Source organism: Sarcophilus harrisii, chromosome 1 (genome assembly GCF_902635505.1).
Source record: "Sarcophilus harrisii chromosome 1, mSarHar1.11, whole genome shotgun sequence".
Taxonomy (NCBI): Eukaryota; Metazoa; Chordata; class Mammalia; order Dasyuromorphia; family Dasyuridae; genus Sarcophilus; species Sarcophilus harrisii.
This window is the reverse complement of record NC_045426.1, coordinates 649,111,665-649,135,458: the sequence shown is the minus strand read 5'-3', so window position 1 is coordinate 649,135,458 and position 23,794 is coordinate 649,111,665. Positions and strand designations below refer to the sequence as shown.

Here is a 23,794-nt window from a genome sequence, read left to right as displayed (position 1 = left end):
GCCGAGGGCTGGTTTCCATTTACCACCCACTTTTGTTGGGATCCCTGACCCGTAGGGGCGGCGCAAAAGGGAGTCCCCTAGGCAGCTCGTTGTCCTTATACCTAGATTTGCACGGAGGACTTGATTCCAGTTCCTTTCAAAGCGGGCAGCTCAGGGAGATGGCTCATGGCCACGGGCCAGAGACTCGGGGAGTTGCGAGTGGAAGAGTCCGACATGTACTGAGGAGAGCGGCGAGCTGGTACGTGTAGTGGTACTGGTGTCTGAGGATCTGAGAGTTAGGGAAGATTTGGGAAGAAGGGGGAGGGGGTACGGGAAAGGGGTAAAGTTGAAGAGTGTTTAGAGAGTCCTATCCTCTGCCTGCCAGATTTCTGGAGCTTTCTCCGGCAGGAAGAAAGGAAGAGATTTCTTAATCCGGGCTCCTTTGCTTAGCACACCCAGCACAAGGAATACAAAGTACCTTGTTTACACACGGTGGTCTTTCTGATAGCTCTTGCGGTCGTTCTCCGGGAGATTCCTCTCCGCTTTTCCCAGAAGCCACTGCCCCGCCATTCTTGAGGGCAGGAACTAACTTTTGACTTTCTTGTAGCCTCATCCCGGAACACTGCGGCCACTTAAACGTTTTTTGCCTTGGTGTAGGGCCGGGCCGGGGAGGTTAGAAAGCACCGCTTTGCAGCGAAGGGCTGTGCACGCACAGGGACACGCGCACCACGCGTCCCCCCCCCTGCCCGGACTCGGCATCCCGGAAGAGAAGCCCTTTCGGTCCCCGGCCGGGAGTAAGCAGTCCGCCCGAAGCCCATCCGGGAAAGTCAGGTCCCCAATTCCTGGCAAATGCCCAGGGAGCACCTCCTCTGACGGAGCCGCACCCCGTGCCACCGGCTTCTCCGAGACTTTCTGTCCGGGAAATGAGAATGGGGCGCGGACAGCTACCTGGAGGCAAGAAGCCGGCTCTGCCCCTAACCAAGATGGTGGCCCGGATGAGGGGAGGGAGCTGAGGTGCCGGTGAAGCCACAGGGAAGGCGGAAGTCCCTGGGTCCCGGGCTCCCGGGACCTTTAGCTCCTTCCCTCGCGGGGTATGGGACTCGTCTGCTAGGTGCCGGGGGGGCTGCGTGGCGGGGGCGGGGCTCTAGTTCGATCGGGGCAGTAAGTCTCCGGAAGACCCTTTTGCTTTTTGTTTTGTTTTTTGTCGGGGGGAAGGGGCGGGTTACGGTCCGAGGTGGCTGAGCGGGGGCTGGAGGTAGGATTCTTGTCGCCTTAACCCTCCCGGTTCCCTGTGCCTTCCCGGGCCTAGCGAGGGGATGTCCCAGCGGAAAGGAAATGGAGGGACACTGGTGCACCTGCCGCCCCCCGCCCATCCCCGGGTGAATGACGCCCCGTCCTCTGCACACACGGCCTCTGACGCCTTGAGAGTCAATTTAGAAGCCTGAACCCATCCCCGGGGGGCTGTAGTAGAGACCGTGCGAGCGCCTGCGGGACACCAGTCACGGTCAGTAAAGGCGAGTTGCTTTGGGCCGGCTGTGAGCTGCACAGCAGCCTTCGGGCATGGAACGTGACCTGCAGGAGTCCCCCCCTCATCTAGGAGGAGGAAAGTGGGCGGTGGAAGAGGACATACAGGGTGCTGGATTCTGCCTTCGAATCTGAACTTGGACACTTAGCTAGCAGGGTGATCCCGGCAAGTTCTCATCTCTAAGATGGGGATTCCAGCGCTTCAGGGGGTTGTAGCGAAGAACAAATGAGAACATGGAACAAGTTCATGCACACAAATAGTTGTCGCCATGTAGAGAATGGCAGCTAGAAACCGTATGAGTTAAGAAATGCAAACTTTTTGTACACAAAAAAAATTGGTGATTCCCCCCAAAATTATTAGAATGAAATGTTTGTTGTTTCCCAGAAAGATTATCGTATATTTTGAAAACTACTGGTCTAGCTAGATAGGGGTAGTTATAATAGAAGGGAATAGGAGATAATCATCCTGGGGAACTTATGGTCTATATATGGAGTGATAGAGTACCAGAGAGAAATGGGAAGGTAGCAGCCAAGCCCCGTGGGTATCTTACCCTTATTTCCAAAGGAAAATGAAGACTGCCATGAGGGATATCTTATTTCCACTTAACTGGCCCGTGATTCTACCTACCCAGAGTAGAGTTCAATCCTAAAAGATTAATGATTGAAGTTTCAGCCTTGCATACTTGGAAGAGCCTTTGTGGAGAAAATGCACAAATGCGTCCAGATGAATTACCCCTCTCCGGAGCACAGGTGTGCACCCCCCACCCCCCCTGGTTCTGATGCCCTAAAAGGCAGGTTAGAAGGGTGATTTGGAACTTAAAACATGAAGAAGTGCTCATGCATTTCCCTCTCCAGGATGTAAGGGGCAGTACTGCCTACTCAGCTGCTCCACTTTTTTCATTAAGAGGACAACTGAAAAATAACAAATGCACCAGGGATCCCTGTCCTTTCATTAATTACTCATTTCAGTAATGCTTTGTGGTTTACAAAGGCTCTTTCCTGGAAACACCCCTGTTACAATAAGTATTATCTCTCTCTCTCAGTGAGAAAACCACTGTGCTATGTCTCGCCTTACCGCGTTAGAGCCAGGTGTGCAGGGACCTGATTCTCCTGCCTGGATGCCCACCTCTCCATGGGTTTCTCAGGGTGTTTAACCTCCCTCCAGATGCTGAGGTAGGACACTCCCTGCAGACCTGGACACTAGCTACAGTCACACATCTCAGCCAGCCCGACCCGTTCACACGGCTACTCACAAGGCTGAGATGCAGCAGTTAAGGAGCTTGGGCTGGCCCACGAGCTTCAGCCTGCGGAAATGGGCTGCCTGCACCAGTGCCTCCTCACAGCCCTCGGCTGATTCCGGACCCACAGACTCAGTCCAAGGGCCAAGAGCTAGGCGAGCAGACCACGAGGGATGTCTCCTGGGCGAGCAGAGGCCTCTCAGGGCTAACATGGCTTTTGGCTGACAGCACATCGAGCGACTTCGCAAGAAATGGATGGCATCCCAGGAGGATGGCCTCAGTAAATTGGCCAAGGTGTCCCATTGAGCAGCCCTAAAGGGAAGGCAATCCTCAGACCTCTTCAGGGGGTAGCTAGGGGGAAAGACTTGGGCCTAGGTCTCCTTCCCACTCTCCTCAGAAACTAACCCTGTTGTGTGCCATCTTCTTGCTGCTCATTATGATCCCCAAGAGGGGCAGGGAAAAGAGGGGGGGACTTGACCAGAATAATTGGGCCTTACAGAGTTTTGGCTGCCTTGCCACCACTCCCAACTGGCTGTTTAGCTTGGAAGGAAAAGATTAGAGGGGAAAAGGGGTTCAACTTCATCTCCAAGTTTACCCACTTTCTATGCCATGGATAGAGTACCCAAACTTTATGCTGGATGAAAAACCCCAAGAGGACTTAATCAATTTTAAAATAAAAATCCAACTTTTCAAATGATTGCTACAAGCTTATCTCTGGTTTCTGGATTTTTAGAAGAAAATTCAGCCAAAAAGGGAAATACAAGTTACTGAAGTGCTATCTTGAGACTGTCCTTTATGCTTTTTGAATGGTAAGAAACATGGGGTCTATGAGTATAAAGGCAATACCTCCTCCCCCTCAAGTAAATAAATGGAAACTTGAGTTACAAATGCCATTATTTATTATTCAGTATTATTATTCACATTTCTCCAGCTCTGCTCCTCTTTACAGTAGTTAATGTGCAAGCCTCATTACTGGGGTCACGGGGGTGAGGCGGGCTGGGGACTGGGGAGCCTTGTGTGTGTTTTCTGAAGGTCACAAGGTCATTGGCACTTCACACAGACAAATCCTGGCAGCCCCAGGGTCTGGGGAGATTGTTTTTTGTCTTTTTTCTTCCTTTTTTTGTGGAAAACTTGATTTTGGGCCTGACTTCTGAGGGTGGTTGGTGGAGAAGCAGCTGCAGCATCAGCAGAAAGCACCCAGCATTCCTGGGCCATGCAGCTCAGCAGAAAGGCGAATGGGGGGAAGAGGGAAGGGGTAGATGAGGGATGTTTGAGAAAGGAAATTGAAGAGCAGGACCCTGGGGAGGAGGGAGGAGAAGGAAGGGGGCAGCCCCCCTTTGGTAAGGCACAACCCTTGTCTTTGGCTCTCCTGGGAGGAGCTGACTCCCCTCCCCCCCTCCTCAGCCCACTTCAGCACAGTCCCTCAGGCCCCCTCCAAGCTCTGCACCTTTTGGCATCTGGACAAGGTGATTCTAAGTCGTTTTCAGCTCCAAGTCTAGGGTTCTCGGGATCATGGAACAAACATCCGCTTACAACCATGGAATTTGGAAATGCACAAGTCTCCTCTCTCCATATTCCCCTCGCCTTTAGCTGCCTCCTTTATTGCTAAATGACACCTCCTCTCAAGCTTCCAGGTGTATGAAATAGAGGATCCTAGGGAAGCAGAGGCTGCAGCCTAAAGGGAGGAACTTGGGGTCCAATTAAGGGTTGCAGAAGGGAGAGGGGTAGACACTCTGAATAATGATCACACTGGGGGGAGAGCTCAGGCTAGGTGGGGCTGAATCTCAACGCTCTGAGCTAGTGATAGTGTTGGGACAAAAGGCTCCAGGGCCTAAGCTGGAGCAGGGCAGGAATGTGCTGACGCAAGGCTGGCAGACAACCCAATTTTAAATTTTAATGCCGGCCTACCCCCATGATCTGTTCTCCCCCTCCTATCCCTCATTAATGACAGGCAGCTCCACAGGCTACATAATTCACAGCTGGATTTTGGGGACACAATACATAAGGGATACACATACTGTCCTTCCTCTCTTCGCCAGGCACCAAGATGAGAAGGGGCTCTCCCACTCTGCCTCCCTTCCTTACTGATATCTCCTCCCCCAATTTGGTCCCAGAACCTCACAGGTGACTCCAGTTAGAACACCTTGAGGGGCCTTGTGCTTTGGGAGATTTGGGGAAGGGGAATTAGGACAGTTTTAAGGGTGGGAGGGCAGATAAGGTGCTTGTATTTTAGGGCAAGAAAGATCTAGTGTCCCTCTCAGGGGCTTAGGAAAGTGACCGAGAAGTGGACATATAGAATGTGACACAAGAGGGCTCTGGTGCTGTGGGGTACACAACTGGAGGAAAAAAATTCGCTTGTTCCCTCTCTTTCTTAGCTTACACTGAGTAGACTAGTAGGGTCATTTAAAAAGGGTTTTATCCTGAGGAACTAGGAAAGATCAGACAGACAAAACATAGGCTAGCTTCAGGAAACTGGCAAGGGGGGAACATTTTCTTCAAATGGCCTCTTCCAAAGTAATGCAGCCTCAATTAATGAGCGGGGCGGGAGGAGGGAGTGAGAGTGGCTCTCCTAGGTACACTGTGCCAAAGTCTTGAGGTCCTGGGACGGGAGCTCCTTCAAAGTGCATGTGCCCCTCACTACTACTCCTGGTCTTACAGGGCCAGACTCACAGGTGACCCCTCAGCTATCCTTATGGATAGCAGAATAGAGCATGCTGGGCCCAGAGCAAGGTCCTTAGAAAGCAGAAAAAAAGGCCAGAAAATGAGAGGGGAAGGCCTCCTATTATTCTGCCTACAAGTCGACCCCAATCCAGAAAAAACAGACAGATCGGGGCCAGCCCCACCGCTGGCTCCATCCTAAACAGTGACACCGGGCATTTACAAAGAGGACTCCTGGCCAGCAAGTTGGCCAAAGAGGAGAGGAGAGTCCCAGCCATTCAGACTCTCAGGCAGCCCTTGCTTTGCCCCTTCTAAGGAACATAAATAAAGCAGAGAGAAGGCTGGGAATTACTGACATTCAAAAGTAAACTCCTCATGGGGGCAGGGACTGTTTAGTTTCCCCTTTTTTCTTTCTGCAGCACATAGGCCTGTTTCTGGCTTGTAGTCAGCATGTAAATACTTATGACTAGCTAAAGAGCAGAAAGAATGGATGCACCCACCGTGGCAATGGACAGAGCTACTGACAAAGCTAGGATTCTGAGGGGGTCCAACAAGTTTGTGCTCTTCCCCCCAATCCATCCCTGATCCTATGGCACCACTCCAATGAAGTCCGAGGAGGAGGTAGAAGTGACTCTGCAGGTAGCTCAGGTCTGAGCACCTGTGTTGTGCCCAGCCCCAGCAGAGACAGTGGTGGAGAGAAAATAACATGAAAGATAGTCAGCTGCTCGTCCTGGCCCTGCTGGGGGGAGTCATGTAACTTCTGGGGGCCTCAATTAAACCAGATGACCTCTCAGGTCCCTCCCCTCCACCTCTAAATCTCTGAACCAATGAGACATTCAGAAAGAATATAGGATTTGGCCTAAAGGAGCACCCTAACTTTGGGAGAGAGGTCACCCAGGATCTGAGGATGGGGGAGAGAGAAGAGAGGCAAACAAAAATGAAATAAAGATGTCCCCTCCTCCCCTATCCATGTTCACATATAACAAACTAGAAAACATCCTTAATTAAGGAAAGGGAATAGCCACAACTCAGCTTATTTGAAATGAGAACTAACCTTTAGTAGGGCCTGACCAGGCTGGACATGTCAAGAGTCTCAGCGGGAAAGCCATGGATTGGCAGAAATGAGGACCAGAAAAGACAGAAGGGCTAGTTTAAAGAAAAATTGACAAAGCCCATAGAATGTGGATAGATTTCTCTCACACTGTTCCCCAACACCTTCAAGACCCCAGGAACAACTAAGCCCACCAGGCCTACAGGCTTGGGAGGTAAAGAGGATCATGGGAAGTCATATTGGTTGAAAATTCTATAGGTCTTGACATTTCCATAGGACTTGCTACATTTTTAAAGTCTGTCCACAGGGCTTCAGGACGGGTAGAGGAAAGGACTGGACAGGGAGGAGAGCCACAGGGTTGCTACCTCTCAGGAGAGGTTCATGTGACACATAAAGGAGTCCAACTTCAGCCTCACTGCTCCCCTTCCTGCCTGTCCTACTCCACTATCCCTAGGAACACTTCAGATTCCATCTTGTTTTGCCAAAGCAAAACCATTCAAGTCATTCCTACTCTAGTGATGACACACACTCACAATCACACTCTCACAGTCTCTCTCTGTTTCCTCTCTTCCTACATAAGACTCCTGATTCAGCACCTGTTCCTTCCTCCAAAAAGAACAAAAATGAATTAAAGATCCGAGGCTGCTGGAGTCTGGTGGAACAAAGATCACTGGCCCATCAGTTTGGGAACTTGTTCTTGTTCTTCTCGTTTTTGTCCACACCCTGCCACTCCCTTGCTGTGACACTGGGCAGATCACTTTACTTGAGAGGCAAAAATTGGGGGGAAACACTTCAATTTCCTCTCTGTTAAGTGGCATTACTGCCAGTTGCCCTTACCATCCCACAGGATGTCCCAATAATAAAATTAAATAGATGGGAAGATGTTTTGGAAAAGTGGGCTAAGAATGAAGGTGAAAAAAGCCAGAAGCTCTATGAAGGAAGAGGAAGAACGGCAGAAATGCAGACTGGAGGCCTGGAAGAACAAAGTATAAAGAGAGCCAGAGGCCAAGTCTAGCCTCCAAGGGCAATCTTCAGGAAGGGCAGGGAGAAAGTCCAAATCCCTGATACCCACTCCCAAAGGATACTACTGGGGCACTGACTTGGGAGTTTGGGGGTGGGGAGCATTTGCCACTGAAAGGCAATTTGTTACTCATTTTCTCTTGCTTGTAGGACGAACATGCTTTTCCTTTCCTGGTAAATATTTTTATAATATATATATTATTTCTAGGTCTATAGATTTCTCTCTCTTTATATATATATAGTTAGATCATTCTGAGTGTTTGTTTAAAAAAAAAAAAGTAAAGGAAACAAAATCATGTTTGACACTTTCCCAACCACTCTCAGTGCCTTTCAAGAAATGGTAAACAGGGTGGGAAGAGACCGGAGAGATTTCCCACTTCAACCCACCCCACAGGACCACACAATCCACCTGGATTTCTGCTCCTTGGTGCTATGTGCCCCATGGGAAAGAAGTGGTGCTGTTGGGGGGAGGAGGGAGGGAATGGGACAGACAGCATCGTGCAGTGATCACACGTCCATTCTGGCAAACTGGACCAAGGACAGGAGGGGATGTTAACCAAAGAATAACAAAGTCCAAAATGAAAGGCAGAGGGAACCCCTTGCCAAAGGGCAGCCTGCGACTGGGGAAGAGGAGGAGGAGTACAAGCCAGGAAAGGCTAGGTCAGACAGGGCAGAGAGGGGGGGAAGGGTTATTGGAGGGCTTCGGCTGAGGGCCCAGCATCCCCATCATGGCTGGCCGTCTCAAAGCCGTGCTCCACACCCATCATGTCGGGCTCCATCTTGCCTGTGTCATTGATGAAGGTCGTGTACGTATCGCCCTCAGCCATGAGGAGCTTCAGCTTGGGGATCCAGCTCTTACGCACCACCCTTCGGGCATTGGTGCACATGTCCGCTGCGATGGCATTCATCTCGCTCTCCTTAAAGTTCGGGGCGAAGTTCTGGCAGTAGACTTGGGGAGAGACGAAGGGAGAAGAGGGAAGGAAGCCTTAAGAACCATGGCTCGTTCTCTCTTCCTCTCACACAAAATATGCTAAGCACTAGAACGCACGCAGACTATTTTCTCAGTGGGCGAGCGCGGTGGCACCAGCCCCGCGTCCCTCCAGGGGACTGGCTCTGTGCTTCCCGAACCCTGGGCGCCTTCCCTCCCCACCGTGCCCCACGTCCTTACACTTGACAGCATGGAGGACCCGGCTGTCCAAGGGTTTTCGGGTAGGGTCATTGGTGGAAGATCGGATGCCTGTGCCACAACTGTTGGCCAGAGTGTTCCTGGAGGGAGAAGTGGGATCAGAGCTCAGCTGGGCAGGACTCCGGAGGGGCAGCCAGGGACTAAGGGATGCTTAATTTCAGGGGCCCTCGGGCTAGATCCCACAATTGCAGACGCACACAAGGCATGGGGGGGAAGACCGGGCCTCACCTGTCAAAAAAGGAGGCCAGGAGTCGACGAAGGAGGACTTTGTGTCTTGTGCCCGCACTGACGTGACAGTTCATGAGCTGTGCCCTTGTGATGTATACATTGGTGCCTGAGAGGGGAGGGGGAAGATCCACATGCTGAGGAAAGGCCAGGCCGATGCCCAGAGGTTCACCCCAGCAGCCAACCCACAAGCATCCACTTAGCTCCCTTAACCCCACCCACCACAGGCCCTCTGACCCAGGGAGGAGCTTGGACACATTAGGGACACACACAATGAGAGTCAAGGAGCCAAGATAACCAGAAGGAGCTTGAAAAAGTAACCAGGATTGGAAAGAGATTTTGGGAAACATCAAAGGCAGTCAAGCTCCTCCTCAAAGATTTCCACCTAGTCTAGGTGGTTCCCCTAGCTTGGAAAGACTCCCAGCTCCTACCTTTCTTATCTTAAAGGCCCTGCTCAAGTCCCACTTACTCTAGTCTTTCCTGACCCTTCCAGCCCCCCCTCCATCACTTGCCTCAAGAAAGTTCTGAGCACTTGCCGACATTATCACTCCTTTACCACTCAAATAATTTTTCACAGCATATGTCCTCTCTCCAACTAAACCGTGACCTCAAGATCAGGAGACCTGGTGGCCTCGTTCAGCCTTCTAGCTCCCCCACCCCCAGGGACTGAACACACAGCAGGCAGGCCCTCACAGACTCCCGGGCCCACCTGTTACCAGCTCCAGCTTCTCAGCAGGGTCACCCTCGTCGTAGAGCTTTGGATGGCATCGATTGCCAATCTGGTTGATGAGCTCGGCTGGCAGAGAGGCCAGGTCTTGCCGCACCCGGATTCGGTTGCGGGACTCAGAGGCCACTTGCTCCGGCAGGGCCTCCACCTTTTCAGCTGGGGAGAGAGTGGGGAGGGGAGGGGAGGGGAGTGCCGATGGGGGCTGTAGGGCCTCCCCGGGGCTAAGCCCCTCCCTCCCCCGCCCCAGGGGGCTCGCCCGCTCACCTGTCTGGCCTACATTCATCATGCTGTACATCGTATACATGTTGCAGATCTGGCGGTACTGCTCATCAGAGCCCTCCTCCCCTGCATCCTCCTCCTCATCCTCTTCATTATGGTAGGAACTGGGGCTATCACTAGTGTAGGCGCTGGATGTCCCAGGACTGGTCCGTTCTGATGTGCTGGGCCCGCTCCCCATCCCTGCTGCCCCTGCTGGCACTGGGGCGGGTGCCATGCCCTGGGGCACCTGCTGCTGCTGAGGCTGCTGTGCTAGGGGCTGCGGCTGCTGGGATCGGTTCCCTCCCAAGTCTGGGCTCGAGAACTTGGCCATTTTGCGGCTGCCATTGCTACCACCCTCTTTCTGGCCACTGTCCCATAGCCGCTTGGCTACAGGCGTGCATTGAACTGAGTCTGACTCTTGCTGCTCAGTCTTAACTCGAGAGACAAGGGGAAGTGGGGCACTGCAAGCTGGCCAGCTGGAGGTCTGGGCTACGGGACTCTGAGGCTCTGACGAGGGTGTTTCCTCGACGTGGAGGCCCTGTGAGTCACAGCTGGGTGAGCTCACCTTGAGGAAAAATTCTGTACCCTTCTCCATGATCTCCTGGATCTGGAGGAAGCCAGCAGTGTACATGAGGAGGAACTGGTCACCCACATTCATGCTGAGGCGGCCAGTGTAGCAGAAGCTAAGGATCTGTTGGAAGGACTGGGGCTGCACAGCGGCGGGCAGCTCCACCACTGCACTCTTACTGCTGTTGAAAAGGTCCCGGAAGTAGGAGCTGCTGGCAGCCAGGACAGCACGGTGCGCCTTGAAAGCATGGCCTTTTACCACCACTGACACATCGCAGTAGAGACCCTGCAGCCTCTGCTCATTCAAGCATTCCAGGATACTGTTGCCAAAGTTGGGGATCTCCATCTGCAGGGTCTGAGCCATGATGGTAGCAGCTTGAGGAGGGATGGGGGAAGCCCCCCTTCCCTCCACCCAGGATGTCAAAGTCCTCACACAATGAGTCTGAGCAAAGCTCAGGGGCGAACCTCCCTGGATGACAAGAGGGAGAAGCTGAGGCACCAACTGGAAAAACAGGCCTGGAACCTAGGGATTCTAGCCCCAAGTATCCAGGCCTAGGCATTAAAAGATATGCTTGAATGAGAAAGGAAGGATCACAGGAGAGTGGAAGGCCTACATAGGAGAGACCATGGGTATCAAACTAATCCCACTGTTGGGGGAAGGTCATGGCCCTCCCTCTCCACCTTTCCAAAGCTGAGCTGCCACTGCTATCAGAGAAAGGACTTTCCATAATGGGAGGAAATATGAGGCCTGACAGGTCCCCAAAATGGTCCATGTGGGAAGCTATGTACTGACCTTGTTAAACTAGGTCTCTAGACTATACAGTTCCTCTGCCCCAAGGGCCCAGATTTCCCAAAAGGGATTGTGGGCCACATCGAGCCTGGTCTACCAGCTCTTAGAATGCTAAATATTAAGGTAGGAAAAAAACACAGGGTTCTTAACTTGGGGGGACTACTTTAAATATATATATAATAATTAGATTACAATATAATTGTTTTTCTTTGTAATTAATATATTTTTATGCATTTAAAAGACCTTACTCTAAGGAATCCATAGACCCCAGGAGATTCTTAGAAGAGTCAAGGACACAAAAAAAGGTTAAGAGCCTCTGGTCTGATCTAGGCCAAATCTCTTCATTTTACAGAGAAAGAAATTAAGCCCCCAGAAGGCCTTGTTCAAGAATACACATTGTAATCTATAGGTTGGTTCTGGACCCTTGGTCTCTAGTTTCCTCACCATGACTTTGGTGAATGGCGCATTCCACTTAGAAGAAAAGTGGCCAGGATAGCTGAAGTCAGAAGCCTATGGACAGACCCAGATAATAACCACCCTTATGCAGGAGATGCCAGTTGTCCCCAAAGGCGGAGGAGGGCAAGAGCAAGGGTTCAGTGGGTGATACTGAGAAGGGGATGGGGAAAACTAAGGAGGCAACAAGAGTTAGTTAGAAGGAATGATACAAAAACTGACATTTATGTAGCACTTTAAATCAAAGCACTTACATACATTATCTCATTTGATTCACATTGATTTTGAAGACAATCTCATCACCCAACTAGCCTGGAAACACCTGAGGCTATGGGCTGGGCAAAGGAGGGGAGGTTCAGCCTCCAAGGGGCTTTTAAAAAATTCAATTAGCAATTCTTGGGGGGAAAATTATAGCAAATAGCTCTGCTAATCAAGCATACATACCCTTCATACCTGGTTAATTACAAAGCAGTTTTATGGGCTATGGAGACCTAATTGACTAGAGAGAAGAAACCAGAAATGTATACAGCTTAGGTCCCTATGTGACTTCTACTGACTCCCCCACTTCTTCTAGGAGCTTGAGTCTGGGCAGTGCTGATGCTTAAGTAGGGGATGGGACTTTCTGGGTTCAAAGACTCAGTCTGCACCTCCCCCACCCCAATCTGTTTCTCCTGAGTCACTTTCCCAGACTGGCTGACCTTCAAAGGAAGTCAAGCAGTCAGTTTGGGCATTAGCAATGCTACCTAGACCCCCACCCACCCTATTCATCCCTTTCTCAGGCTCCAGATGGAGAATTCTACAAGTAATACAGGAAGTATTAAAGGCTGATGGAAAGGGAGAGATAGGGAAAGCAATAATAATACATAGTATCTTTAAATTCTATTAACATTTTCACATGTAAAAAGCATTTTCTCCCCCACAGCAACCCAGTAGAGGTAGATAGTGTAATTCTTATTTCCATTTTCCAGATAAGCAGTTGTGAGGGGAGGCTCTTAGATGTCCCACAACTTACCCAAAGTCCCTATCTTAGATTCTACATCCAGAGATCTTTCCAAAACACCAGACACTCGTAGTCCATGGAAGACTGAGCATCAGAACCTGAACTACAAACCTCTCACTACAATTTAGCATCATTGTTGGAATGAGCTCATCATAATCCTCTCTCCATTAGCCCTCTGACTGGGGGAAGGGAGGAGGGGATGTGTGTAGGGAAGGCAAGGGAGGTTTCTGCTAGAAAGCTAGCCCTCAATTCCCTCCTAAAGCAGCTCCAGTACTCTCGAGTCCCCTCTGCCCCCAAGATGACACAGGCCCCACAACCTCACCAGGGTAGTGGTACCTCACATTCTTCCAGGTTTGCCTTTGAACACCCTTCTTTTGCCACCCAAAGCAAGTCTTCCTAGTCTGACATTGCTGACCCATGTTCCCTAGGGGCTGGCTCTGTACACTGCTTCTCTCACCAAGTTGCATGCTCCTACTGCTTCTGGCCTCTGCCCAGGCCATCTCAGCTATTTGAGGAACGGGGTTTTTTGGTTTTGTTTTGGGGTGGGGGGTAGCATTGCGCCTCTAGAACCTTCTTTTGGCCTGATGTTCTTCCCAATTTCAGCTCCACAGAACCCAGAGGTTGATGGTCTTTGTTGCAACCACCATTCTTGAGGGCAGGACAAAACCATCCTATAGCATAAACAAAATGAATACATAGAAACCACTGTGACTCTGAACATATCTTGAACCTACAACTTTCCTTCTTTGAAGTAACAGAAATAGATACAATCTTTTTCCTTGACAGTCCTTTCTAATAAGGAAGGAAAGCTTTCTACTTCCCTCTAGCACTCCAATCCTTCAAAAACCCTCATTTAACCCCGTCACCTTTGATGACTAAATGTGTCTCTCTCTACTGCTACTTACTGTCAAAAAGTCCAGCCAATCCAGAGATCCAGTTTTATAATGCATGCAAAATTCTGGACCCATAGTCCCCCACAATTTCCACTTTCTCAAATCAATTACCAACAATGATCACTTTTGAAAGTGGAAAGATCATTAAATTTGGAGTCAGAGGACCTGGTTTCAAAAAGCAACAATCTGTTCCTTACTCCTTATGGGACTTTGGACAAGTCATTGAAATCTTTCTGGCCCCACTCATCCATCTATAAAGAGAGATGGTTCTCCCTCCTAACTCTTAAGGCCTACAATGTAGCTCCTAGTCCAACTCCTGTCAGCTAGGATCTCTCTGTAGCCATGAACACTGGAATCACCTCCTGTACTACTTCTTTAATGTGGGGTCATCTTGCTTTTTTGTCCTGCCTCCCTGACTTGACTGGGCCTTCTCATTCTGTGCTGGCATTTGTGTATAACCATTTTGATAGACTTGGAAAAGCGTGACACCCATTCTCTATCACTTTTCTGAGCAATTTAATAAGAATTCCATGGTGTTACCTTCTGTTATCCTGTCTAGGTCTTAAAAAAAAAAAATGTTATGGAAATCATCTCTCATATTTGTGGTTTTGGAATTCCTTTGTATTTTATAAAAATATCTCTTGCCTCTGGGGTCAGAACCTTGAGGATCAATTCAAGAATTGCCCAGCTACTCTATTCCAAAGTGAGCTCCCCTTTCTCTTAGCACCCATATGGTTGGCATCTTATTCTTGTGTGTCTTTCCCATTTAAGTCAAGAAGCATTATTTATTAAGTATTTTATTATGTGCCAGACACTATACACTGAGCCCAATGAAAAGGACAAAAAAACAAAAGAAACAAATAAGCAAAAAAGTCCCAGCCCCTGCTTTGTAGGAGCTCAGTCTAAGGGAGAGAGAGACTACACAAACTATGTACAAATCAGATATATTATTTATTATTATTATAGCTAACATTTATATAGCACTATTATGTGCCAGGCACTGTGCTAAAACTTTACAATTATTATGTCATTTGATCCTCAAAACAATCCTGGATGGTTTAGTAGGTGCTTTAATTATTCCCATTTCACTGATGGGGAGAGAGAGGCAAACAAGGGTTAAGAGATATGCCCAGAGAAATTTAGAGACACAGATACTTGCTCAGTTAAGTGTTCGAGGCCACATAAGAATTCAGATCTTCCTGACTCCAGGGCCTAGTTCCATCCACTATTCCACTTAACTAATCTAGATCTCAACAGGGAAATTGGAATTAATCTCTGAAGGCTGCCACTAACAATTAGGAGAACTAGGAAAGGTTTCCTACAGAAGGTGGCAACTGAGCAGAGTCTTGAAGGAATCAAGGAAGGCAGAAAAGAAGAGGGAGAATTCCAGGTCAAAGAGATGTCCAATCAGGAGATGGAGCATCTTGTTCAAGAACAGCAAGATAGACACAGTAGTGAATCTAAGTGTGGGGAGGGAATTAAGGCTTAAGAATGGAAGGGCAAGAAGGGGTCAGATTATGAATGGCTTTAAAAGCCAAACAGTGGTTTACATTTGACTCTGGAGCTAACAGGGAACCACTGAAGTTTACTGACCTGACCAGACCTATGATTTAGATTAAAGATCAATGAACAGCGGAGTAGGTAACGGACTAGAGGCATGCAGACCATCCAGCAGGCTACTGTACTAACTAACCCAGGCTGCAGGTGACAAGAGCCTACATCACTGTTATTTATGGCAGTCCCAGGAGAGAAAGGGGTGGACACAACAGAAGGCAGACATGACAACAGATTGGATTTGGGGTGAGAGAACTGAGGAGTCTAGGGTGATCCCTAGGTTGTGAGTAGAAGGGACTGCAAGGATAGCAGTGCTCAACAGTAATAAGAAAGTTAGGGAAAAGGGAGAACTTGTGGGGAAAGGTTATGACTTCCACTTTGAACAGGAGCATGTTCAAACCCCGTGTTTTTTATGCGTCTCTGTGGGCTGGCTTCCTCTCCCTCCATCTAAGCTCTGAGAAAAAGGACCCGTCTTTTCTGTTTTATCTCAATAGAGAGGTTTGCAAAGAATAAGCACTTAATAAAAGCTTTTTCATTCAGTTAACATAATAAATTGGATGGAAGGAAAAACATCCTATCAATTAAAATGATGTAAAAGTAGAACAGGGTTCCCACTTATCAGAGGCTTTCAAGTGAAGACTTGGCACCCATGTGTTGGGAATGTTGTAGGGTATCACCCTGTTCTAAGACAGACAAAAGTACTTCAGAGGTGCTAGACAGCTCTGTGCTTCTCATTAGCTAGTTCTTTTGCCATTACCTTAGAAAAGGACATACCCATATGTACATCTTTCCATACTAATTCCTTTTCTCAATTTCATTCCTACCAATCATGGCAGCAGCACTTTTCCTCTCTCTCCACATCTATTAACTTTTCCTTCACTGCCTCTTACATCTGTTCTTGCCATTTTGCCCCCAATGCTACCAAACATATCCATGACCCCATGGCCTTTGCCTCATTATCACAGCCTCCTAAACAAATGTCTCTGTCCAGGGTCTCCATCCATCCTCCACTAACTGCCAGACAAATCAATCTAAAGCACAGATAGCTCTGATCACGCCACTTCACCCACTAAGAATCATTCAGTGGCTCCCTGCTGTCTGTAGGATAAGCCAATTACGGATGACTTTGAACAGCAGGCGAAGTCATTTTAACTTGATCCTGTAGACAATTGGTAGCCCCGTGAAACTGAATACCTCTGTATGTCTGTCAATAGTCCCCCCACCACTCTCCTATTTGCCCAAGCTCAAAAGTCAGAAATCAAACTGGTTTCTTCTCTTTTCCAAGGTCCCCATATACCATCAATCACCAACTGTTCTTTTTCCTTCTCCAGTAAAACTAGTCTCCACTAACACACACTGATCTCTGGCACTTTCCTCCCTTGTCTTCCCTTTGCTTGGAATATGCTTCCTTATCTCCAAATCCACCACCCTCTTACTTCACTCCACCCCATTCAAAAGCAGCTCAAATATTCCTCAACTTTTCTACTGTCCAGTGCTCTCCTCCCTCCTCTGAGCCCTTCTGTGGTCCAAGCTCTTCCTGGATGTGGCCCCACCACTTACCAAAGTGGTTTGAATCCAGCTCTTCTACTTTATGACAGAGACCTTGAAAAAGGCCCTTTTGACCTCTCTGGGTCTTAATGTCCTCATCTATTAAATAAGGATGTCACACTAACTAATTATAAGACCAAAGAGTTATCTCAATGGGATAAAAGCAAACTGTTGAAGAAAAAAGAATTCTCAGTTCCCTTTCCCAACTTCCTGTGTCTATCAATGGCATCATTTTCCAGGTTGGATGGAAATGTCAGTCACCTTAGACTTCCCCTGCCTGCACCCTAGCATCCAAGATATTCAAGCTGTTCCCAAAACCTGATCATTCTCTCTTCACAAAGTCTCTGGGAATAAATTCAAACAACAGCTTCTCTATGCCAGGTCCTAGATAGTGCTCCCTTGTTGCGATGACAAACATAGCCACAACTCTGTGGTCCCCACCACCTTGGAGCTTACAAATCCAATAAAAGAGCAGAGACCAATAGACAGACACCTCTTCTTTCACCATTACAGGAGTAACCCTTCAGTCTAACCTATCCTCACCTCCTCTTGGGAACCCACAACAGCCTGCCACTTAATTGCCCTCCAAAGTCACCTCCCCAAAGCATTCCAATTCAAATCTTTTCCTTCCTTCATGGGAAGGCCTTTATCACATCCCACCTTCTCTGGACACACCCAGGGAGGTAGCCGCCAAAAAAAACTCCGATTGCCCCTTATTCTGTATTTCAAAACCTTAATCTGAACTTCCCACTCCGGATTTTCTGCCTCTGCCTCACAAATCAACATCATCACTGACTGCAGAAAGGGTCTGTCAATGGACATTGATCCAGTCACCACCCCTGAAAGTTCCTAGAACTCCATCTCTGTGAATGTAATCTGGATCATTAGAACAATGGGGTCCTAGAAGGTGAAGGGCTTTTGTATTTGTATCCCTTCTACCTAGCACCAATGTAAGTGTTTTAAGTTTTCAACTTTAATCTATTGTGATTCCCTTTGAGACAAAAACTCACACAGCTCAGGTCTTCAGAGCACAGCTTGAGAAGGGCCTGCTACTCCAAACTCTGCCATTCACTAGCTGCACATCATTGTGCAAAGTACTGAAGAAGCCTCCATTGCTTTCCCATTAAATGGGGAGACTTAGTCACCCTTAAAAGAAGGAAGGTTGGGAAGGAGGGAGAATTTATTAAGGACCTACTAAGTGCCAGGCACTAAGTTAAGCACTTTACCAATATTATCTCACTTGATCCTAACAACAATATAGAGAAGCAAGTGCTTTTATTATTCTTATTTTACAAGTCAAGGAAATGAAGCAGACGTCCAGCTAGCCAAGGTCATACAGCTAGTCAGACCTGAGGATGAATTTGAATTCAGATCTGCATGACTCCAGGTCTAGGACTCCATCCACTGTATTGCCTGGCTGCCTCACAGGGCGTCTGATTCTATCTCTACTTTACTCAGACTCCCCAAGGCAACTCCACATAGACCTGCTCAAAAGCGTAACATTCATCTACAGGGGAGAATGAAGCAGGAAGGGGAAGATTAGATTCTTTAGGAGGCATCACAACACAGGGAAAGGGGAAAATAGGAATGCTGAATTAGGAATATGATGCAAACTGTCACAGCCAAACTGTATGCTGCTGAGCAAGCCTTTCTCTGAGCCTCCTTTTCCTTATCTATAAAATGGAAACGAACACACTTGCCTCTCTTCTCCAACAGGATAGCTAAGTACTCAGTAAGCAATAACATACTATACACATCTAAGAGAGGATTAAAATCAAACAACTTTGCCCTCGTCATTCAAAGCCCTCTACAATCCGACACCACCCACTTTTCAAATTCTCCAAACATTCCCTTAGTACACAGGCCAAATACAGGAACTCCCACCCAAAACACACCCTGCTGCCCGCGAGTCTGGGCTTCATTTACACTGACCCTTAAACATGAAATGCTGTAGCTTCCCACTATCTTTGCATCCTTGATTTCCATTAAAAAACTCAAATACCATTATCCCTGTGAATTCTTTCCTTTCTGCCCAGTGTGATCGCCTTTCCTCTCTAATCTCATTTTGCTTTGCATCTCTCTTGGGCATATATGTGGTAATGTAACTATCTGAGCTATGTGTGCTTTCATATGTTCTCTCTACTGATTTTTAAGTTGTGTGAGGAAAGCCAGCCCAACCTGGTTGAAAACATTAGGCACTTAAAGTCATTGTTATCACAACTTCAGACAGTCACCCCCTCCCCCGGGACCTAACATCTTAAAAAATCTCTGCCCCCATTGCTCCCGTACATAAAGGTGGAGGGTGACCACCAGAGCTCTGGCAATAGAACAATGCTGCCCTGACCAATTGCACCCTAAGCAGAGACTCTGAGGTCCTAGAGAGGCCACCATACCCCCAAGCTCCAGCTACTCCCTGGCAGTGAAAAGAACAATTCCTCACCTCCTAGAAGGGACTAGATCATCCTAGCCCAGAAACAAGATGAGGGTGAAGACAGATTACAGCTGTTCCTCAACAGGAGAAGAAGTCTCAGGAGAGCCTCCAAAAACAGGCCACTTAGCTGATCATCATGTAGAGGATGCTGGGCATAGGTTTCCAACAATCAGATTTTTTTTTTTTTTTGGGGGGGGGTGGGAGTTCAGGGAGGAAGGGTTCTAACCTTTCATTAAACCTGGAAGAACTGGCCCAACCTGGCATTTTGCTCAGGCCTTGAGGCTCCCAAAGCTCCTTTCTGGATAACAGCCTGAAAAGATCATCAGCCAAAGGAGGAACTAGGAAACAACTAAAAGAAAAAACCCAGTGGATGACTAAAGTTCTGAATGAATTATCCCTAACCAAGCAAATTCATTAGTCTTCTAACCTGAGGCAGTATGGCCATAAGTACAAAAGCCCAGGTACTGATGGATCCCTTCCAGAAGCAAACATAAACACAAACACATACACTAAACCTTATTCCCACATTTCCTCAGGCTACAGCTTCTTACAAAAACCAGAACTTGGAGACAAAAAAAAAAAAAAAAGTTCCAATCACTCAAGTTGGGGCTCTCTGGGCTTTTCAGGCTTCTCTGGGTCAAGAGAAGGCAGAGAAGCCTTCTCTTTGGACCTCTTCTCTCTTCCCAGGACAATTCCTTAGATTTCCAGGGTGACACCTTTACTCTCAGCTGAAAGGCCTAAGTAGATCCCTCCTCTGCTTCCTGATAGACCCTCCCACCCCAGCACAAGTCCAAGGTGAGCAATATTTGGAAGGCTATGGCTTCACAAGGCAAAGGACAAACTATGGTAAAGTGAACCTGCCTGACAGCTTATGCAGTGGAGATGAGACTCAGCTGCTTCTCAAGAGAAACATTCTTTTCTGCTTCCTTCTAAGATGTAGGGAATAGACCTCCATCCCTCTCCTTTGCAGCCCTTCAGCCGCATATCGGCATGGCCCGGAGATCCACTACGAGACACTCACTGATCAGAGAAGGTCTTTCATGTTTTCTATGTATTCTATGGCCCTAGTCTGTGAGCTCCTTAGTTGGTGGTGGTGGAGACGAGAAGGCACAGAAATTAAAAGTACTTGGAAAACTTTCCTTTGGGGAAAGGATCCAGTCTTCTTACTCCTTGGTCATCCCCATTTCTTACACAGCAAATGTAATTTGGTGAGATCTGGGAGAGCTCACTGGGTCTTGGAAAACATGCCAATGGTGATTTCCCTATCTTCAAGCCATGATACAAAACTGTCTAGCTTCATTCCAAGGAAGCTGTGCAGGGAAGAAGAAAACTTAGCACCTTGAATCACTAAAGAAGGCAGAAAGGGGGCACAGTATCCTATGATCTCAGCTAAAATGGAGCTCTGAGATGAGCCAACCAACCCAGACAAGAATTTCTTCTATGATGCTTCCATCCAACACCAAGACAGTTCTCCGGTTAAGAGGAAAACTCAATAGACAATTTTTGTATTCTCTAATCCCTGTATTTTTTCCTTATATCAAACTTAAATCTACCCTTCTGATCATACCACACAGTACTTCCAGTTTTGCTCTTTGGGCCAAGAATAAATCCAATCACTGTTCCTCAAGGTAACCAGAATCAGCCCAAGGTTGATGATGCTCAGTGTCCGAGTGGGCCGTAGCTGAGAGCCAGCCCCAAGCCCTGTTCAGACCCAGGCCAGTTAGGAGAGACTCTCCGGGAGGCAGCTAATACAGCCCGCACACGAAGCTCTTTGCCAATTTCAGAGGGTGACCCTCTGCTGCTTGAGGCGAGACTGTCTCTCTGGGACACAGACTCACTCTACTGGGCGGGAATCAGTCACCACTACTCATAACTAAACAATACATCCATCTCCCCATTTCTTATCCTGCGGTTTCCATGGAAAAGGCTGAAGCTTAGGCTGCAAGGGCAAGCAAATCTACACACACACCCTTCCCCCTGCCCCCAACAAGAAAATTCCAAGAAATCAGAGCTGAGGAAGGAACTGCAAAGCACACAGAACATGCTGAATGTTTGCTGAATGAAACTGAAGGCCCTGACACTGGGCAAAAGATGCCCAAGCAACTGCACTCCAGCCCTCCAATCCCAAGGCGGGCAGGAGGGACAAACTAGCGCTCCTTTGCGGGGAGACCAGGCAGGCCCTCCCAGGAACCTTTTCTATTGGGTGGGGGTTGAGAGAAGGGGAGGGCCAACCACCCTGGGGCCACCCCCTCAGAAAACAAAATGCCTTCCTTAGGTGTTCCAGGCTGTTTCTAAAGCTGCCCACATGCCACCCACCCAACCAGCCGGCACCCGGCAAGGCACAGAAACACAGCTGAGAGCTAGCAGAGCCCCAACCAGAGCCAGACTCAGCACCCAGCCGGGAAGCGGGAAGGGCAGACCCAAGAGGCTACACCTGGGAAAGGGAGTGGAGGAGGAAGAAGAGGTGGGCAAAAAGCCTGCCCCAGTGCCCTGCCACCTGGATTCCAAGGGCTCTTCATCTCTATCAGGGATGTTCCTGCCTCGTCGTCTCCACCACCACCCCTCAGTGCATTCTAGGCTCCCCCCACCCCAAAGGCTTCAGACAATTGGGGGAAGGAGTCTCCAGTGCCTAGAAGGCCTCCCAGCCATCTCTGGAAGCACATGGCCTAGATGGCCCCCACCCCTCCCCTCCACAAACACAGCTGCCCAGCAACTCCCAGAGGGGAAGGGAAAGAGGGATCACCGGGGTGACCCCCCCTCCGGGAAGGCTGCAAGTTTGCTTTAGCAGGCCCCTCCCTTGAACCTTGTTTGTCAGAGGGGGAGGAGAGGACCGAGGAAGAAAGGAGAGGGAGGAGGAGGGATGGATCTCCGGGCCTCCTCCTCGGCTGGGGGGAAGGGAACAGGAAGGGGGGCTGCCCAAGACTGCCGGCCCGGCCAGCTTTCGGAGGGGTGGAGCTGCCGCGTTTGGGGAGGGTCCAGGAGATACCTGGGGACGCGGCCGCCTATCGCATCCCGTTTGCCAGAGGGCAGGGTAGAGGTGTCGGGGAGGAAGGGGAAAGCCCTGGGGCTAGAAAGAGGGGACTCTAGGGCAGCCCCTCCCCCAAGCCCCAGGGAAGAAAGGGGGAGTCGGGGGAAGCACTTTCGAAGGGAGACGGCTCAAGGGGGAGGGGGGAGCTGCAAACACCGGACTAGCAAGGGGGTGGTCATTCCAAGAGGGAGGGGGCAGGGAGAGGAGCTGGGGCTCGGTGGGAGCCGGGTTTACCCGGAGAATTAGGTCGGAGCAGGGGGGCCGGGGATGGCCCGACATAGGGCAGGGCTAAGTGTGGGGCCGGGGCTGGTCGCCAACGGGGGACGAAAGTTGGGCACCGGACCCGCCGGGACGGGTGTGAGGGTCCGGGCCCGGGCCAAGGTCTGGGGCCGGGACTCGGTGCCGCGCTCGCTCGTTCGTTCGCTCACCTGTCCGGGGCCGGGGCCGGGGCCGGGGCCGGGGCCGGGCCGGGGCGGGCGGCGATACGCTGGGCCGGGCCCTGCGCCGGCCTCTCTCGGCTCCCCGGCTCTGGGGCCACGGGCCCGTGCCCGCCTCGCGACCGCGCCTCGGCCCCCGCAGCGGCCGCCGCTGCCTCGGGCTCGGTCCCGGTCCGGGTCTCCTCCTCCTCCTCCTCCGTCTCCTCCTCCTCAGCAGCAGAAGCAGCAGCGGCAGCCGCGGCGGCCATTCATTGTCGGCCCAGGCCGCCTCAGCGGAGCCCAGAGCGCACGATCGCCGCGGCGGCAACGGCCCAAAAAAAAAGAGCCACCCCAAAAAACGGCCGCCGCTGAGACGGCGGATGCGATACCCAGAGGGGCCGAGCGTTCCCGCCCCCTTCTCCCGCCCAGCCAGCGCTCGGCGGAGACCTAAGCAGCCGAGCGCCGAGAACCCGCCGGTGGGGGAGGGGGAGGGGAGGGGAGGGGAGGGGGAGGGGAGGGGCGGGGGAGGGAGGAGCTTGGGGAGCTGCCGCGAGCTAACTCTCCCTCCTCCGAGCTCTGCGTCTGCGACCCCTTCCCGGCGGGAGGGGGATTTTCGGGGAGAGGATGGGAATCGGCCCCTAGGCGCCCGGCCAAAGCGTCCTCTCCGAGGGCAGACAGGGATGGCCGGCCCCGGCGCCCTCCTCCCCGGGGGGAGCGCTGTCCAGCTTCAGTCACAACGAAGGCGCCGGCCCGGTCCGAGCTTAGGTCGCGTCTCCCGCCAAGTGGAGGAAAGCCGGGCACCGGGCAACACGGGAGACACGCGGGGACTCTGGCAGGCGGGCCCTTCCGGAGGACGGCAAACCCGGGCAAGGCGGCGCCCCGTCGGAGAGGGGCGCAGGCTCAGGGACGGCGAGAGGGGCTTGTGCCCCCGGAGCGGCGGCTCCGCCTCCTGCCCCGAGAAACGGGCCACACGCGCCCAACTTAGCCGCCCCCGCCCCTCCCGGGGCCCGGGGCTTCCGCAAGGGCCAAACAAGGCGGCGCGTAAGCGTTCCGCAAACCTGGAAAGCCCTAACAAGTGCTAGCTGTTTCCTCTTGCGGGGCCCGCCGGGACTCCGAGGGAGGGGTTTCAGGTCTGGGCCTCGGGGCCTAACCCCATGAAAAGCAGAAATGAAGCTGCCTGTCCCCGGCGGTCTCCCGGGTTTGCATTTAGCCCCGGGGGGAGGGGGGAGGGGGGAGGGGGAGGGGGTC

At 50.5% G+C, this 23,794-nt stretch overlaps 1 protein-coding gene and 1 long non-coding RNA gene across 2 annotated transcripts; one reads left to right on the top strand and one right to left on the bottom strand.

Annotated features, from left to right (window-relative positions):
* The first annotated feature begins 7 nt into the window (after positions 1–7).
* LOC116420757 lies at positions 8–3,467 on the top strand. Its single transcript, XR_004231177.1, has 2 exons — positions 8–238; positions 637–3,467. It is a non-coding gene; the product is annotated as an uncharacterized LOC116420757 (long non-coding RNA).
* A 155-nt stretch (positions 3,468–3,622) lies between these two features.
* On the bottom strand, positions 3,623–22,726 carry NACC1 (nucleus accumbens associated 1). The gene is made up of 6 exons (XM_031947657.1): positions 22,559–22,726; positions 9,873–10,902; positions 9,591–9,764; positions 8,885–8,990; positions 8,639–8,736; positions 3,623–8,419 (listed from the first exon to the last, which is right to left on the bottom strand). The coding sequence occupies exons 2-6, from the start codon at positions 10,795–10,797 to the stop codon at positions 8,160–8,162; spliced, it is 1,563 nt and encodes a 520-aa protein (XP_031803517.1). The 5' UTR covers positions 10,798–10,902; positions 22,559–22,726; the 3' UTR covers positions 3,623–8,159.
* Positions 22,727–23,794: the final 1,068 nt, after the last annotated feature.